At 41.5% G+C, this 18805-nt stretch overlaps 1 protein-coding gene across 2 annotated transcripts; it reads right to left on the bottom strand.

Annotated features, from left to right (window-relative positions):
• Positions 1–786: 786 nt before the first annotated feature.
• On the bottom strand, positions 787–6120 carry LOC308295910 (neurogenic locus notch homolog protein 2-like). Of its 2 annotated transcripts, XM_080738982.1 has the most exons (5): positions 6004–6120; positions 4680–4767; positions 4203–4343; positions 2512–2768; positions 787–1559 (listed from the first exon to the last, which is right to left on the bottom strand). In XM_080738982.1, exons 2-5 carry the CDS (start codon positions 4714–4716, stop codon positions 1458–1460), a joined length of 537 nt encoding a protein of 178 aa, XP_080595108.1. In that variant the 5' UTR covers positions 4717–4767; positions 6004–6120; the 3' UTR covers positions 787–1457. The 2 variants fall into 2 exon arrangements, with proteins under 2 accessions (XP_080595108.1, XP_080595107.1); XM_080738981.1 differs by lacking the exon at positions 6004–6120 and having other exon boundaries at positions 4203–4781.
• Positions 6121–18805: the final 12685 nt, after the last annotated feature.

Raw genomic sequence — 18805 nt, 5'->3', positions numbered from 1 at the left:
CTAAAGTTTCAAGTTACATAGAAAAAGTAACTTGAGTTACTGTTTTTTTCAGCGTTAAATTTGGTGTACATGAAAAAAATATATAATATCCTGCAAAAAAAGTCACATGCCGGCAGAAATATGCCTCTCAAGTGAAGGTTGACATTTTCTTTAGTAAACATCTGTGTAAAAAAAGAAGAAAATGATCTGTTGAGGACATTCGATCGTCAATCTTAACAAAACTTAAAAGTAAAATTATAAAATGTAACTTAGTTACGTAACTCACTTACATGTAACTTTAATTTCCCCAACACTGCCAGCCCTGCTGAAAAAACCAGCTAAGACCAGCTTAAGCTGGTCCAGCTAAAACCAGCTACTTTTTGCTGGTCTTAGCTGGACCAGCTTAAGGGTAGGTTTTCACCGCCATCTTGCTTTTTGACCAGCTTTATGCTGGTAGGTTTAGCTGGTCTATGCTGGTTTAAGCTGGTGTTATTAGCTGGTAGCTGGTTTAAGCTGGTATTATTAGCTGGTCAAAGCTGGTTTAGGTTTAGCTGGTCAAAGCTGGTTAAAGCTGGTAGCTGGTATAGCTGGTATTATTAGCTGGTCTAAGATGGTTCAGGTTTAGCTGGTCTATGCTGGTAGATGGTTTAAACTGGTATTATTAGCTGGTAGCTGGTCTAGGCTGGTTTAAGCTGGTAGGTACATTAACTTTGCCTGGAAAGGATGCATGGTCATGGTGAATTTCAGCCAGGTTCTCACAGCACATGCCATATAAAAACAGTATATAAAAGTGAGCAAAATCATATATCAATTTCATACATACATACATTTATTTAACACAGCTTACAAAGAACCTCAAAAACAACATTCATAAATAAATAACAAATAAATACATAAACTTCAAGATCTGTGAGAACAGTTGTGCTCGTCAAATTTCATACCTAATTTGGTTTAACCCATTTAGGCCTAACCTCCTAAATCAGAAATTAGCCTACAAAAACAAATATGTTGCAACATACTGTACATGTACTGTAAGCCCCTCCCATACACTAAAATGTGTACCCGGCCTGAATGGGTTAAAGCTTTATGGAGCAGCATCTTCACATACATTTGTCGTTTTATCTTTAAACTACTCCTTTAAGTTACTACCCAGCAGTACATGAGCAGTTATGACCAATGATTATTCCATCGGGAGTTACTTCCACAGCAAGTAAATGAGGACTCTCCCTTTTTTTCCCATGGATCTGTAGCATTTTGCATTCATAGAAGTAGCTATGAGCGTTAAGTCACATACATGAGTTTGTGTGTGGATAGTTGCGGCCCAGTTGTGTTTGTGGGTGGATAGTTCTGGCCCAGGCCTGCTGCAGTCTGCATTCTCTCTGTAGTTCATTGAACTTTGCGGTGATAACGCAACCATTGCCATTGTCCAGGGTGAGATATCTGCAGCGCCTCTACATCTTTTGTCTATTGTCCTTTCTTTAGATGTCCTTTTTTCTGAAATGAATCTCCCCATAGCCGTCTTCCTCTTGTAAGATCTTCTGCATTAATGGTCTTCTCCTGCAGCTACCACTGGAATCAGTCTGAAAGAAAACAAACAACAATCCCCACCAACAAAAAAATATATAATTAGAGGAAAGAAAAGATGAGTATTAAAATGTTTTCATTTACCTCTATTGTTTTATCGATTTTAGTGCGTACAAGTGGCTAAATATGTAATTTTAGACACAATAAGCTGTCAATTTCTTTGTTACCATTTACACCAGCACCTATTTTTATTTTATTTTTTATTTTATTTAACCAGATAAAAACACATTGAGACATGATCTCTTTTTCGAGTGTGACCTGGCCAAGAGGCAGAAATAAAAAATTACACAATCCTTGCTTACATACAACTTACAAGACATCACAACAAAAATAGAACATCCATGATACACAAACAGATACCTAAAAACTCCAAAAATACAAAGTGTACACTAAATAATAAACTAGTTTGCAATTCACAGGTAGCAGTACACGCACAGTGTGCCCAATGTACCCAAAGGAAGAGATCACAGAGCAAATTAATTACAGGTCTGAAAAAGTGCAAGCGTTTGTAGGTCTATAAGTCACATCTGCCCATGAAAAAGTGTAGTTTTTTTTAATGTCCAACATATTTGTATTTAACTTCGTTAAGTTAACATGAGTATAACTAAACACATTTTAAACTAAATCAAAGTGTTACATTTCACGATTCCAATTCAAAAGAAGCAAAAATAGCATATCTACAATAGCAGGCTCAAGTGGTTAAATATCTAAAAAAAAAATGTTTTACATGAATCCAAAATACACTGATGATTGTGCTGTCAAATTATGAAACTATATGGAATCTATGAAAAGGTTTGGGGGGGTCCCTGCTTCATCTCTCCCTCAACTAAGGGGCCCTTGGCCTGAAAACGTTGAAGACCCCTGATCTAGTAAGCATAAGCGGTTTTGCATAATAAAACTGTAATCACGATGTTAGTTCAACATGGAATTCCTATGCTATTCTCTCACCTGGAAGACTCCCTGCATGCGTCGGCGGACACGGCGACGTGCAGCGGGGTTCTGCCCATGTGGTCCAGCAGCCTCTTGGCGGCATCTGCGCTCTCCCGTGTGGTCGGTCTGCACCGCCAGCGTGGCACTCTGGGTGATGAGGTCCGAGATGATGCTGGGGCCCGGCTCGTCGCCTCCGCTCTCCTCCTCGCCGTGCAGGCCGCACTCTGAGCTTCCTCCGGTACGCAGAGACGCCAGCATCAGCGGGATGATGCTGTCTGGGGGAGAGGATAACAGAGGGATACATGGTTCAGCCGGGGTTCATCTGGAGGAGTTAAGGTCGTTACACACTGCTGTGTTTTTTCTGCCGAATATAGGAGCGAATTTCAGAGCACTTAAATAAAGAAATCAACCTCACGTTATGTTAATCACGATTGCACACTCCCGCCCAATTCGTATTTATTTTTCGACCACAGGGTCCCTTGCTCTCTCTCTCTGTCTTTGCCCTGAAAAAAAGTATTTCGCAAAGAAAAAACGCAGCAGTGTGCAACCAGCTTTACAGTACATTTTCTATTTATTTCCAAACCTTCAAAATGTAAACTATTCTGTTCTCCCCAATTGACGAATTGGGAGTCATTCTCCCAGTTCCCTTTGAACTATGCACTACACCAGGGGTGGGCAACTTTGATGATTGAGAGGGCCACTATATTTCCACTGTCACTCCAGAGGGCCACATTGCATATTGCTACGTCCTACTTTGTCATTCTAGTATCTCATACAAAAGAAGCAAAAATAGCCGATCTACAAGCTCAAAACGCGTCGTGCTGCAACACATTTTGAGCTGTAACACTTTGATTTAATTTAAAATGTGTCGCTGGTTTTCCATGTATGCACTACACACTCCCTGTTGCTTCTAACCCCTACTGTTGGTCTTGCGGAGCACGTATACAACTACATGCATCCTCCGATGCACATGGAGTCACTGATCGTTTATTTTCACCTGTCAGTGAGGTGTGCATAACGGATGCTATCCCTCATGATTCTACTCCTCTCTGAACTGGTGCCCCAACCAGCAAGGTGGGAGTGCTGAGAGGCATGTAGTTTACCCCTTGCTTTAGTCAGTGTGTCGGACACCCAAATTTACAATAAAATGAACTATCCAAAAACAAATTCAAGTTCATGGCGATTGAGCCAACTGTATTAAAACCAACCAACATCCAAAGTGCTGACAATATCCTTACTGAATGTGTATTCTTTTGTAAATGGCCGTATTAGACCGAGAGAAGAACAACAGTGAAGAAGAAATAAAAAAAGGGGGCAGAATAGACCAGTTCCACCTGATGTGGGAAAGATTTCTTCTCCATGTTAATGGATTGTAATGACAAGTGTTTCTATTTGTATGGATAGCATAGCATAGAAATCCTCCTTCCCTTTTTATTTTTAGCTGTTTTTGTTTTGGACTCTTGTGTAGGTATTTGGTTATGTTGTGTTGTTCAAAAATCCAATAAAATATGAATCACACACTCACACAGTCTCACACTCTCACACACACACACACACACACACACACACACACACACACACACACACACACACACACACACACACACACACACACACACACACACACACACACACACACACACACACACACACACACACACACACACACACACACACACAAAAGAAGCAGTCAAAACAATAAGCCATACCTGGTCCTTTGACATTGACACCCAGACAATCTGAGTCCAGGTCGGCCTGAGGTCGGGTGAGGAAGAGGTCAGCAGCCTTGCCTTGCTGCAGCGTCCACTCTCTCCTCCATCCATGCTGGGCAGCAGAGGCCTGTCTTCCATCTGGCAGGGGTTTTAAATACGCTTTAGTACACATGGCTTTGTCTGTTTGTCCTGTGTCTGTCCGGACTGTCATTGGTCAATTGGTGTCTGTTTGTATGGCCAAGGTCAAATTGGCCAAGGTTCGCGGGACGCTTAATGAAATTAACGCACTTCACACTGGGGGTGATTTTGACGTTCTGTATAGTATTTATGGGCTAGAATATATACTGGATGGTTAGCAATGTTTTTGTCCATGGTCATGTTGCGTTTTATTGTCTATTTTTATTTCACTTATTCTACCAATGTGAAGCGAAAGCCAAGTGTTCACAAGTAAAGTTTCTGTTCCATTCTTCTCACCTGTGGTTTCTTGGGTGGAACCTCCTCCTCCAACCATCTCTGACTCCTGCCTCCATCGATAAGGGCCCCGTCCTGGGTCTTAAAGTTCCTAAGCAGAGAGAATCAGCGCTTTCATTTCAAGCTACAACATATACTGTGTGTGTGTGTGTGTGTGTGTGTGTGTGTGTGTGTGTGTGTGTGCGCGTGCGTGCGTGCGTGCACGCACACAGAGCAACGTGATTGTTTTATCAAAGGAGCCCTCTAAACCAGTGGTTCCCAAACTTTTCAGGCCGCGACCCCCAAATAATCATATAATTTACCTGGGGACCCCTCATCCTGACAAGCACTAAGAGTTGAGGAATTACATTTTGTATGTGAAAATAGCAGATCTATATGCTCTCAACGCTCGAGGCGATGTGAGCATGTAGATCGGCTATTTTCAAAATTTCAGCCTCTTATATTTTACAATTTGACCAATGTTTAATTTGTCATTTCAGAGGTATTAAAAAGTCCTTAAATTGTCACATTAGAAATATACATTAATTTAATCATCTGGGGACCCCCCCAAAATAATTATGGTGGTCCCGACCCACAGGTTGAGAACCACTGCTCTAAACAACAATCCATCCATCCGTCCACTCACTTCATTCCAAAGTATAATACAATAGAAACATGGCAAAGGGAGCAATGATATGGTTTGCCCATAGGCTTGTGGATTCAAAGCTTTCTGCTGTTTCTGTAACTATTTCTGTGTACTTCCAGTTTCTGTGTAGAAAAGAAAGCCACTCATTGCATATGTGCTCACTCCATTCTACTTGTGTGGCGTGATGTAGGCATATCTAATTAATATTAATGTTTGTTTTATATAGATTTGTATCAGTGGGCCGTGGTTTCGCTGTACTTGCAGCCAGAGAGCAGACACTTCGTCAGCAGACCACCTGCAGTTACACTCACTGTGGTGTCTGTTATCTGGTTCTCTCTCACAACTTCAAGTCACAAGTCAGACAGTTCTTTAGATTTTAGGGTAGTTACTTTCTTCGTATTTGGTGTTTATCATATTAGTATTTTCAATGGTCGTTGACTCGTTCCGAGCCGAATCACCACCGTGTTTACATGCCGTGGCCCTTGAGAGAACGCTGTTATGCGGCTGCTGATTATTAATCAAACTAATAACAGGCTTCTATGCATGGCTGTAGTTATTTTTTTTAAGGTGACACTGTGACCCGTTTGCCGTTCGGTTTTGTCATAGCTTTGTTTGTTTGGCTCGGCAGCAAATGTGTATTTCTGGTTGAAATATTGTGCAGCCGAGACAACATCATAATGCTGACTTTTTCACCAAACATACCTCTCAGTTTCAGTTGCGTTGGGGTGAAAGCTGATGTTTTTCAGCAAATCCTGTGGTTTTCAGGACAACTGTCCCAAAAATTTCACCGCTTGGTCCTTGACAAAGAGGGAATATTTTGTATGCAACCCACACCACCACACCCTATGTGGATCAGAAATGAAATAGAATTTTTAGAAATAAGTAAACTATCGTGACTGACACTTTATGGATGACAAACTTGGCACTTAGCTGAAACAGACACATGACAAAATGGCTTATTATGGAAACTCAAGTCATTTTACACAGTTAAATAGCCTAGTTAAGAACACAAAACAAATAATGTATTACCTAAACCAGGGGTCTTCAACGTTTTCAGGCCGGGGACCCCCAAATTGATGGGGAGATGGAGCAGGGAGCCATATTTTTTATTTTATTTTAAACATGTACAAGTTACAGCGAGCAGGGTGGGCCGTACCACTACCATTTCTAAACATACTGAGAACCAATGTCAATAATATCAACAATCTGTCAAATGCATAGTAGTCATGTATTCAAGCTATTCAAAATGGATAGTCATGATTTATTGTAAAAAAAATAAAATAAAAAAAAATCTTTTTTTTTTTTTTTTTTTAAAGCAATAATTTCGCGGACCCCCTGGCCCTGCAGTACCTCCGCGGACCCCCGAGGGGTCGCGGACCCCCTGTTGAAGACCCCTGACCTAAACAAACACAACAGAATGGGTGTATTATTATTATGAGCAAGCTATCAAAGCCACACGATGAAATGCAGTATCTCTCACTCTCTCTCTCTCTCACACACACACACACACACACACACACACACACACACACACACACACACACACACACACACACACACACACACACACACACACACACACACACACACACACACACACACACACACACACACACACACACACACACACACACACACACACACACACACACGTAATTCAAAGTAGACCTATTGTATAAATAAACTCAAGACAATTCCAGCATTGTAGCCCCTTTTACGAACTCCCGTTAGCATCGCGCTAGCGCTTTATGCTAGCGAAAAAAGGGGTTCTGCACTGACTGACCGTCATGTTTCAGGGCTATATTAATAGTATTTCTGTGTGTCAAAACTCACCTTAAGATGTCCGCTTCTGTTCTCCTTTCTTCTATCTTCTCTGAATCCGGTTTATTGCTGTGTTTATTGCATCCAGCAGCGCAACGCAACATCACAACTCTGTTGACAATGACTAGAGACAGCAGAGCAGCGCGAGCGAATCTTGGCGCCTCCTCTCGGATAAGCAACCTAGAATGCACCGGGCGTGTCGCGTGCAAAAAAAGAACAGATCTACAAGCTCACAACGCGTCGAATTGCGCAGCGTTGTAGATCTTTAGATCTGTTCTGTCTGTAACCACAGCAACGCAGCTCGCACAGAATGCTCTCCAATGCATTCTTCTGTCCTATGATTCTGTCACTGTGTGACTGCTTTTTTTCTTTTCCTTTTTCTTCTATTGTTCTAAGTTCTGCTTTGGCTTCATCCAGGAAGGGAGTTTTCTTTATAATGAATGGATGGATGCATTAATGGATGCATGTTGTCTTAATGATATTATAATAATAATTATAATAATCATAATTTATTATACATATTTTATGTCACATACAAGAAATGTAAAATAAATACATAATTTCTAGAAGCCTATATAATTTCCCTGAATTAGTGATATGTCTCAAGTCTATCCTTATGTGTAGAGGAAAATAATAAAAAATAAGGGAATGGATCATAGTCATTGAGAAAGTGATGTAAAATACTATTTCCAGCAAGGCCAGTCAGGCTAGATAGATTTTTAGCAGGAGACTCCTGATTGTCTCCACCAGGCCGAAAGGCATGGCCGAGACGTTTTCTCGGCCAGATCTACATGCTCAACCAGATCGTCTATTTTCACAATTTCTGCCTCTAATATTTGACAACAATGTTTATTTTGTTTTTAATTTTTTAATTTTAAAGGTTGAATAGTCATTTTAGAAATGTTACCCTCTAAATGTCTATACACTTATACTGTATGCTGTTTACTGTTGAGTGAGAAAACAATGTTAACATTGAGCTTAACATCTGGGGAACTCCCAAAATAATGTTGGGACCCCCCCTGGGGGTCCCGACCCACAGGTTGAGAACCACTGATCTAGTAACTTGTGTATGGACTCATCTGGGGTCCCGACCCACAGGTTGAGAACCACTGATCTAGTAACTTGTGTATGGACTCATCTGGGGTCCCGACCCACAGGTTGAGAACCACTGAAAACTTGACCAGCCTATCACTGGTCTATCCAGCCTTCTGACCAGTCACCAGCTATGTCCAGCTGCTATAAGCTGGTCTTTTGCTGGTCTATCCAGCCTTCTGACCAGTCACCAGCTATGTCCAGCTGCTAAGCTGGTCTTTTGCTGGTCTATCCAGCCTTCTGACCAGTCACCAGCTATGTCCAGCTGGTAAGCTGGTCTTTTGCTGGTCTATCCAGACTTCTGACCAGTCACCAGCTATGTCCAGCTGGTAAGCTGGTCTTTTGCCGGTCAGTCCACCCATTTGACCAGCTACCAGCTTTGCTTAGCTGGTCTGTCCAGCCAGCCAGCTGGCTGACCATCAAAGACCAGCTGAATCCAGCTTAGACCAGCTATAACCAACTACACTGACAAACCAGCTGGACCAGCCTGACCAGCTTGTCCAGCCTGGTATACCATCTAAACCAGCCTCAGGCCAGCCTCAGACCATCTAAGACCAGTTAATACCAGCTTATAACCAGCTAAAACCAGCTACCATCTTAAGCTGGTTTTAGCTGGTTTTTTCAGCAGGGAGGATGGCAGTGAATCATGACCATAAAACTTTTCATCCTATGTGAAAACATATTTTAATATTACATTATTTGATATACTACATTTAATAACTACCCTTTGTTTAGTGATTTTCAAAATGTTCTTTTCATAGAAACAAAGGTTGTATGGTCATGAATCACTGCCATCCTGGATGGCTTGGTTCTAGGCTTAACATCTCGCGGCACTTTTCTGATATTTCTCGTGTATTACACCGACTCGTGCCTCAGCTCACCATGGCATGCAGAGAAAATGGATACAGTGGATTATGTGCAGAACAGAGAGGAATCTCACTGTGATTTTTACCTCCACGATGGATCGGAACTGAAACACCTCTACAAACTGGCTATCCTAGGCTCGCTGATAACACCAAAAAACAGACCCCCGGTTGGTAGAATGGACAGACGGTCCTTTATTTACTTTTTTCTACTACTCTCGGGTGATATTCACGTTCACCCAGGCCCAGCGATCACTCGACAAACAACCGCTCGTCTGGCGAGAGAACAGATGTTTTCCCTGACCAAGAGTGAATCCGTAGCTGAGACAGAAGACCTCCCGGCCGCTACGAGGTCAGCTGGTGAGTCCTATGCTAAAAACAATGGCTCTCCAGCCGGCTCTCTGCAATACGATCGCCCAGCGGTTGCCGTGGCTACATACGACGACGCGAGAGAGGATCCCTGCATGAACCCTGCACGCATCGGCGAGGTTTCGGTCGTTGAGCCGCCTGACAACAGCAGCGCCGAGGCGCCTGGCGGCAAACCCCCGGTTCCCGACGGTGTCCAAGTCACAGACGACCCCCCGCCGACTTCCCCACTAAACACCCAGGGACCACCCGACCCACGGAGCGACTCGGACGACGGCATGTCCAACCCCGCACCACCAGACATCGAGGCTGCTGGTGCCCAGTTCGCGGAGATTACCATCGAGCAGGATGCCCCCCCGCTGGCCCCGTCACCCCCCAGGGATCATAACCAGTCGTGGCTGTTGACACGTCTCGGCTTTGATACAATCTGCGCCGACACCTCCCCCCCTCGTGCCGTGGAGAGAAGCTGGATATCCTGGTGTCTAGGTTCACAGACAACAAAGGGACATGACCTCCCCCCCCTACCCCCACCCCCACTACCACTACAGACGGATGTGGACTCACACACAGCAGAAACCCCCAGCCCTGATAATGGCTATTTGATCACCTCAAATATGAAAGAAACATTTGTAAAAAGAGGACTGAAAATGATCCATCTCAACGTCAACAGTTTGGAACCCAAACTGGAACAAATCAAAGCTATGTTTTTTGATGGTAAGGTCCAAATTTTAACCTTCTCAGAAACTAAACTCGATGACTCATTCTCAGATGCTAGAATTGAAATAGCCAATTACACTGTCATTAGGAATGATAGGAACAGGAAAGGAGGTGGTGTTTGCATGTATATTCACAATGATTTAAATTTTATCATTCGCCCAGACCTACACCACAGCTCTCTTGAAACTGTATGGGTCGAGATAATTTTTGAACATGCTAAAAATATACTAATATGTGCTGTCTATAGACCCCCTGACCAGAATGATTTCTTTGAGCTGTTTGATGAGAGCTTAGCTAAGGTGGACGGTATTGAGTACTACGCTCTGGGCGACTTTAATTGTGATGCTTTACGTAAAGAAGCACCCCTGTTCAAGTCCTTTAATGGGTTATGTAATCAATATGGCCTCACTCAGCTTGTTACTGTGCCCACTAGGGTGACGGAGCACTCCCAAACCCTCATAGATCTCATCGTAACCACAGACAAATCAAAAGTCACCGCTAGCGGGGCTATTGTATGCGGTCTTAGTGATCATTACATGATCTACTGTACGCGTAAAATACACAAACCCAAGGCTAGTGGCCACAAAACAGTTGTAGCTAGAAGCCTCAAAAACTACTCCAGTGAGGCTTTAAATAACACTCTAGCGAATACAGACTTTTCCTCTGAACTGCAGTGTACAAATGTCGAAGGAGCATGGTGTGGTTTTAAAACCAAATTGACCGATGCTCTAGACATCGTGGCCCCCTTGAATACCACCAGGGTTAAAGCCCGCCAAGAGCCATGGTATAACTCAGATATTGCTGAATCAGCTAAACTCAGAGACAAAAAGTACGATGAAAAACGTAAGTGCTGCAAAAAACTTAAAAAAAAATTCAACCCTGACCTCAATATCCAAATCAAGCATCTTACTGCTCAGTGCAAGAAGCTTAGAAACCAGACAACTGCCTATATTAGAGCCGCCCAAAAAAACTACATTGATGAAAAAATCGACGAATTTAAAAACAAACCACGAGACCTATGGAAGTTGCTTAACAACACATTAGGCTTAAAACCTAAAACCATAGGCCACAGCATAAACATCAAAACGGACACCGCTCTCATTTCTGACAAATGTGAAGTGGCTACCCATCTTAACGAAACCTTTACCACCGTGGCCCGTTCGCTGGTTGAAAAACTGGTCGCCCCATCTGGGCGGTATGGTGTAAAATTTGTTAAGAAATTCTACAATAAACTGGGCGTCAGAAAAGACAGTTTTAAACTTGCCACAGTGACAACTGATGAAGTGTTTAAAAAACTGAGTGCCCTACCTCAACACAAGGCCACTGGCCTTGATAAAATTCCAGCTAGATTTCTCAGAGATTCAGCCGCCACCATTGCTCCAATAATTACCCACATAATTAACCTTTCCATCGAACAGGGTCATGTCCCACAGGACTTCAAACTAGCAAAAGTAACCCCCCTGCATAAAAAAGGTAGCAAACTAGACCCTGGAAACTACCGTCCCGTTTCCATTCTTAGCTCCATATCCAAAGTCATGGAGAAAATAGTCTACGAACAGATAGCAAGATATCTCGATGAGAATAATCTGATTTACGAGTTCCAATCTGGATTCAGAAAATCTCATTCCACTGACACATGCCTTCTCTATTTGACTGACCAAATCAAACGCGAAGCGGATGACGGCAAATATAGCGGCATGGTCATGATGGACCTCCAGAAGGCATTTGACACCGTAAATCATTCTATTCTGATTGAGAAACTAAAAGCCATCGGTCTTGACAGCGCAGCAGTGAGGTGGATGCAGTCTTACCTGGTGGGGAGGGAACAGGTGGTGGAGATTAACGGTACCCTGTCCCCCCCCCTCCCGGTAAACTGTGGTGTTCCTCAAGGTAGCATACTGGGACCTCTGTTGTTCCTAATATACGTGAACGACATGGCATCTGCTTGTGACTGCAACCTGTTCCTGTTCGCGGATGACTCGGCTCTCCTAGTCTCGGGCAAGGACCACTTGCAGGTTGAGAAGACACTTAACTCTGAACTAAGTAAGATCTGCACATGGCTTAACGACAACAAATTATCAATTCACCTGGGTAAAACAGAGTCCATCCTCTTTGGATCAAATCATAACCTCAAAAAAGTTGATAACTTCACAATCAAAGTGGGTGACAAGGTCATAACACGAAAAAACGAAATCTCTTACTTAGGATGTATCCTTGAAGCTAATCTTTCCAGTGAAAAGATGACTTCTAAAGTAATAAATAAAATCAACCAACGAACTCGTTTCCTACAGAGGATCGCCCCGATGGTCAATTCCAACACACTGAAGACCATAGCTGGTGCAATAATCCAGCCCCTCTTTGACTACGGAGTCCACGTATGGTATTGTGACGCCCCACAAGCCCTGAAAACTAAACTACAAACAGCCCAAAATAAACTAATTAGGGTCCTGCTTAGACTTCCCTATCAGACTCACCTCACCGCTACTCACCAGTTAAGAGTGGGGTGGCTCAGAGTAGTTGACAGAGTACAGCAACTTGCAATGGGCCTGGTGTACAAGATACACTACACCACTATGATACCCAAGTACCTGTCAAAATACTTTATAAACATTAAGGATGTCCATAATTACAACACCAGAGGCAGCGCCACAGATCACTTTCAACCCAGAGTCAAAACCAACAAAGGGTCAAACTCTTTTTTCTGCTATACCACCAAAATGTGGAAAGCCTTACCGAAGGCCACAAAGGAGTGTGGATCACTAGCATCCTTTAAAATTGCCCTGAAAAACCACTTACAGGCAGCAGCCGTTCGCAACTGGTAAAAAAGAATCTAGCCCAACCCTACCCTCCCCTGCCCCTTCTTTGTATATACTGTTTGTTTTGACTTACTGTCTTCTATTTTGTTTTTCTTTACATATCTACTGCATAGTACTGTGTTCTATTTGTCTGTCATTCAATGTTATATGAGATACTTCAATGGTTTCCAGTGGAAATAAGCTTAGTCTTTTCATGGATCTCCTTTTAGTAGACCTTGTACCAGTGAACTGTACCGTCATGAAACTGTACCTTTTCCTATGCAAACTTCTAATAAAGTCTTCAATCAATCAATCAATCAATAACATAATTGTTATAAATATATTTTTGGGGAAAATGAATGATGATTTTTAAGTGGCACCAGTAAACCCCTTCCGCTGCGATGCTCTAGTAAGGTCGGGCAATATATTGAAAATGTATCGATATCGAGCTATCAACATGCAAGGTATACAGTACATACTGACGAAGAAGGCTTGAAATGAGGTATTGGTGTATGTAGATAGATAGATAGATAACTTTATTATCCCAAGGGGGAAATTCAGTATGTGTCAAATTAATTAACACGTAGCACATGCAAAAAAAGCAGTCCATCTGTAACCAGGTATGGTTATTTCAACAAAAACAAAAACCTGCCTAATCCTATGAGTACTGTGTGCATACCTGGATATGCTATTCATTATCTGGGTTAGTCAGGCAGTGGAACTAAAGCAGAAAAACATTAAAATCTATGTAATGCAATTGTTTTTACTAATATCGTGAGTAATATCGATATCGAGGTATTCAATAACGTTATCGAATATCAAAGGTTTTCCTAATATCGCCCATCCTTAGTGCCTATTTGTGTGGTGTGTGTGTGTGTGTGTGTGTGTGTTCTGTGTGTGTTCTGTGTGTGTGTCCTGCTGCTTAAGTGTGAAGTGATGTTGTTTGGGAAGAAAAACTCAGATCCACGACTGTCGGATATCCATGGATTCCCGTCCCGTTGCAGGACTCAGGTTGGCAGAGGGAGAGCAGAGCCCAGGATTACAGCTTAGGAAATTAATTGGCACTGTGGTGAAAAAATGGGTTATAAAATCGTGGGATAACATTTTAGGGAAAAAAAAGAAGAAAAAAAAGATTGACATGAGAGACACGAGCCGTTTATTACGACACACAAAAACACTTGAATAAAAACACCATGAAATGAATCAAAACAATCTAATTAAAATCAATTCCAACATTAATTAAAAACATAAAAGAGTACATTCAGAGTTTGACAAGGGCTTTGTCACAAGATGCCATCTATTGGGAGAGTTGTGCCATTGCGGCCGGGGCCAGAAAACAGCATAATAAATGTAAAACAAAATGCAAAAAAAAAAAGCAACGCTACCTCAGCCAGGAGGACGGAGACATTCTGAGATTATTTTAATACATTATGACCTGGAACAACTTTAAACATTATTTGATGATTTAACTATTGAGAAACAGCAGATATACAAGCTGTAAATCGGCTATTTACTTTTTAATCGTGATCTTCAAATCTTTCAATATATCTTTTTTTAAAGCGAACATTTGTAACTCAAATATTTGCTCCTGAGGGGTCCCTGATACATACTGTTTTGAGAAGGGGGTCCCCGGCCAAATACATATAGTTCTAGGGGTCCTCGACAGGAAAAGGTGTGAGAACCACTGACGTAGAAACATGTGTTTTTCAAAAACCTTTTGAAGGATTTAGAAGACATTAATAGAATCGGGTCAAAAATATTCAAATACTTTGTTCCCCTTCTACACCAAAGACACAGAGGGTTTTCAAGAGAAAGAATAAGGTTGATGAGAATTAGCACTTGTGCTATAATCACTTATAGAAATGCATCTGGTTCGTCCAATGTGATTGTGATGTCCATGTCAAATAAATAAAACATAACATAATAAAACATAACATAAGGTGGCCCAGTGGTGGTGGGAGTGTTGTCGGAATTACAGTATGTACTGTTACGTTACGTACAGTGTTGGGTGTAGCGGTTATTGTAACGGAATACCTTTTTGGTTAACGGAGTAACCTAACGAGTCCCTCAATGACCATACATGAAGCTAGATGGTAGCAATGGGACGATATGAAAATGTCATATCACGATTATTGTGACAAAAGAAATCGCGATTTACGATATTATCGTCATAATCAAAATCCACTATCCTTGGTCCAAACATTTGCCAAAAAATAGCCGATCTACAAGCTCACAACGCGTCGCAACGCGACACGTTGTGAGCTTGTAGATCGGCAATTTTCTGGCAAAGACATTTGAAAGAGTGAAAAAAAGACTATCAAGTACGTATATTAAAAGTATGTTTTACCAATAGAGGTTTTAAGTGGTACCGGATATGCAGCTCTGCAATTAAAAGGTGAATTGATCCCAGTGCATGACGGAGGATGATATCACGATATATTAAATCTCCACGATACGATTATCGCAAGTGTTTTTTATCACGATAAACGATAATATCTCGTATTATCCCTACTAGATGGCATTTTTAGGTTGCGTGGTCTTACCTATGTTATTGTTTTTCTAGATTGATATTCCTATGCATTTGTTATATGGTTGTTGACGTATTGACGTATTATCTTGCTTATTATATTGATGTATTACCTGCTTATTGTAACTCACTTTGGATTAAAATGTCGGCTAAATGCCTAAATTGTAAATTGTAAATAAGAAAAAGAGGTTGCGCATCAGCTTTGGGGTTTCTCAGTGGAGTGATAGACCTAAAGTCCAGTGTACATAAAAACGTAGGAATTAAAAAAAAAAAAAAAATGGTAGCACATCCAAAACTTGAAATCAATGGATCACAAACTGACAAAGCACTCACATTTTCCACTCCACAAAGAACGCTTACGCGTTTGGGCGATGAGCCTTCTTCAGAGCACTTCTTTGTTGGTGTGTGCCAGTAAAAAAGTGGAAATGTGATCACGTTATCCTTCACTGATTTAACGTTTTGGATGTGCTACCTTTATTGGAATTTTTAATTCCTATGTTTTATTACCTAACGACTTAAGTTTGGCAATTTAGTCGTTTCGTTAATAGTTACCAACAAAGATAACGGCGTTATTCGGTGCATTTAAGACCTATATTTCCATGTTATTTCTGTTGCCACAAGGGAAAAAGAATCCATCCGACACATTTCATTTGCGCCGTTTCCTAAATGAATCAGCTCGTCTGCGTCTCTTGTCAGCGGAGACATGCATGCATGCACGGTCCCACTCGACTCCCGGGTGTTACACGAAAATCGGTGACCGGCTCCTTCTTGGTCTAATCTACAGTATTCGATGGGTCACTGCTTTTGGTGTGACAGCGTGCTGTGCCATGTGGTCTTGTTTACAAGACCATGACTCATGGCAGAGACTGAGAGAAGACAGAAGACTGAGACATTATCTTTTAGGACTATTTGTATTTGTACTAATAGTATGGACTATGTGGGGATTTAGAGAGGAAGGAGGAGATCAACGCCAGTGCAAATAGTCCAGGCATTCTATGGATAATAAGGGGTTAACCTTGGACAAATTGCAACAGAAATGCTTTCAACAAAAGTCACTAAAAGTCCTAAGAAATCCCAGCGGTGGAACATATTGAAAAAGCTGGTTTAAGGAATATTTTTTGTGCAAAAACAAATGCTTACACTGCATTCAGAATCACAAAGAAAATAAAATAGTGACTCCTCAAATGCTACTTAAAGCAGAATATATATGGACTTTTGATATGTTATTAATAATAATAATTATGAATATTAATAATTTATGAAACAAAAAGGGTTGAAAGAGTTTCTGTTGCGATTTGTCCTAGGTTATATCCTATAACACCTATACTAAAATGAACCATGGTTAGCCAACACAGGGATGCTGACAGAACCCTCGCTAAAAACCCCAGGACAAAGAAATCACTCGTCCTAGCCAATTTGCCCTCCAGATATACAAGCTCACAGCGCGGCACCGAGTGCCGCGCTGCGAGCTTGTAGATCTGCTATTTTTGAAAAAGTCATGAAAATGTGTGCAAATCTTTGAATATATGTATTTTCAAAGCGAACGTTTGTAACTCAAATTTTGCTTCTGGGTGGTCCCTGGAACTAGATATTTTGAAATGGGGGTCCGTGGCCAAATAAATATCATTTTGGGGGTCCTTCACATGAAAAGGTTTGAGAACCACTGACATAGTAGTCTCTCAAGAACAGACTAACTAAGCTCCAGTTAAGTGAAAAGGACCTTTTCTTTGACGATGGCTGGCCAGATTGCTGACATAGAAACATAGGGTTTTTCCAAAAATCTTAGAAGGATTCAAAAGACACTTATAGAATCGGGTCAAAATTCTAATTTTCACGATTTTTCAAAAATAGCAGATCTACAAGCTTGCAGCACGGCACTCGGTGCCGCGCTGTGAGCTTGTATATCTGTATTTTTTTTATTTAAAGCATAAAATATTGCGTCATAATGTGTTCAGGCCTAAATGGGTTAAAAGTGCCTGCTAAATGCCTAAACTGTAAATTGCATGAAGCCCAGGACAGCTCCACAACACCAGGTAGTAGGGGTGGGACCATTTACTCGCAGTACCTCTCGATTCGATTTCGATACCTAGGGTGACAATTCGATTTATTTCACGATTCTTGGTTTTATTGCAATTCTGTGATTTGCGATTCAATATCACGATTATTGAGATGTTTTCCCCCCAAATTACATTGCTTTTAATTTTTTGATAAACTTTGGATTTATAATGTTTAGGTTGTCGTAGGACCACAGCACTTAATTTATATTGTCTGTGTTATTGTTTACAACCACAATCATTCACATGTGGAAAGATCGCGGTTCCACTAGTTTTACTAGTAGGCTAGCGTAGGCCTAGAAGCCCTTTCATAAGTTAATTTAATGTTTTCCATTTAATGATTTCCTTTATCGGATGCGATGTTGGGAGCTCGCGACCCTCCTTGCCGCGGTCGCTGCACTTCTATGTTTACCAAACGTCCTCGCAGGTGGCTTTTAATTGTCGGTAACGGAAAAGTAAACTAATGAGTTACATTTCTCAGTTAGTAACGCAGTAAGCTTAACGGATTCGTATTTAATGGCAATAACACTGTAACTTAACGAGTTACTTTCAAAAGTAACGATTACTCAACACCGGTTAGGTAGCCGTGAGATAACGCAGGGTGATCAATGGAGAGCAGGTCATTATCATAAATAAACTAATCAGCCTGTCACTCACAGGTCTGTATTTTCACAGTAATATTATCAAGACTAAAATTTAAATAATAAAAATGATCTCTCAATGAGGTCACACAGACGCACACGCACACACGCGCGCACACGCACACACACACACACACACACACACACAGTTCTGAGTCCGGTTCCACATTACATTCCATGTTTTAGACGTGGCTTGTTTTTTAGTTTTTCAAGTTAAATCCGGTCCCAGACCGGACTCCAGAGTCCAGGATTTTATAGGTCTTTATTTACATCTGGTCCCCAGTCCACTCCAGTCAGACTCCAGTCCAGACTCCAGTCCATTTTTTAAAAAGTATAATTTAAAGGAGTAGTTCACCCCCAAAATGACTTTTTTCTATCCATTACTCACCCCATGGAGACTTCAATAATATATATTATTCTGTTTTTGTCACATTCTAAAGCCAATAATTTAAGGAGACTCTTTGTAGGCCCATTAATTTCGGATGGAGACTCAATGGGGGAATCAATGGGGGTAAATTTACCAGTAAGACTCCCTAATCGGGAGATAAGCGACCGTCAGGTCGCATACACAAACTTTAGAAGGCAGTGGTAGCCAATCAGGAGGGAATATGGGAAACGGGACAGATCC

This window comes from Nannobrachium achirus (genome assembly GCF_963921795.1).
Source record: "Nannobrachium achirus genome assembly, chromosome: 12".
Classification (NCBI taxonomy): Eukaryota; Metazoa; Chordata; class Actinopteri; order Myctophiformes; family Myctophidae; genus Nannobrachium; species Nannobrachium achirus.
The sequence above is the reverse complement of the archived record's forward strand: the minus strand, read 5'-3'. Positions and strand labels throughout refer to the sequence as shown.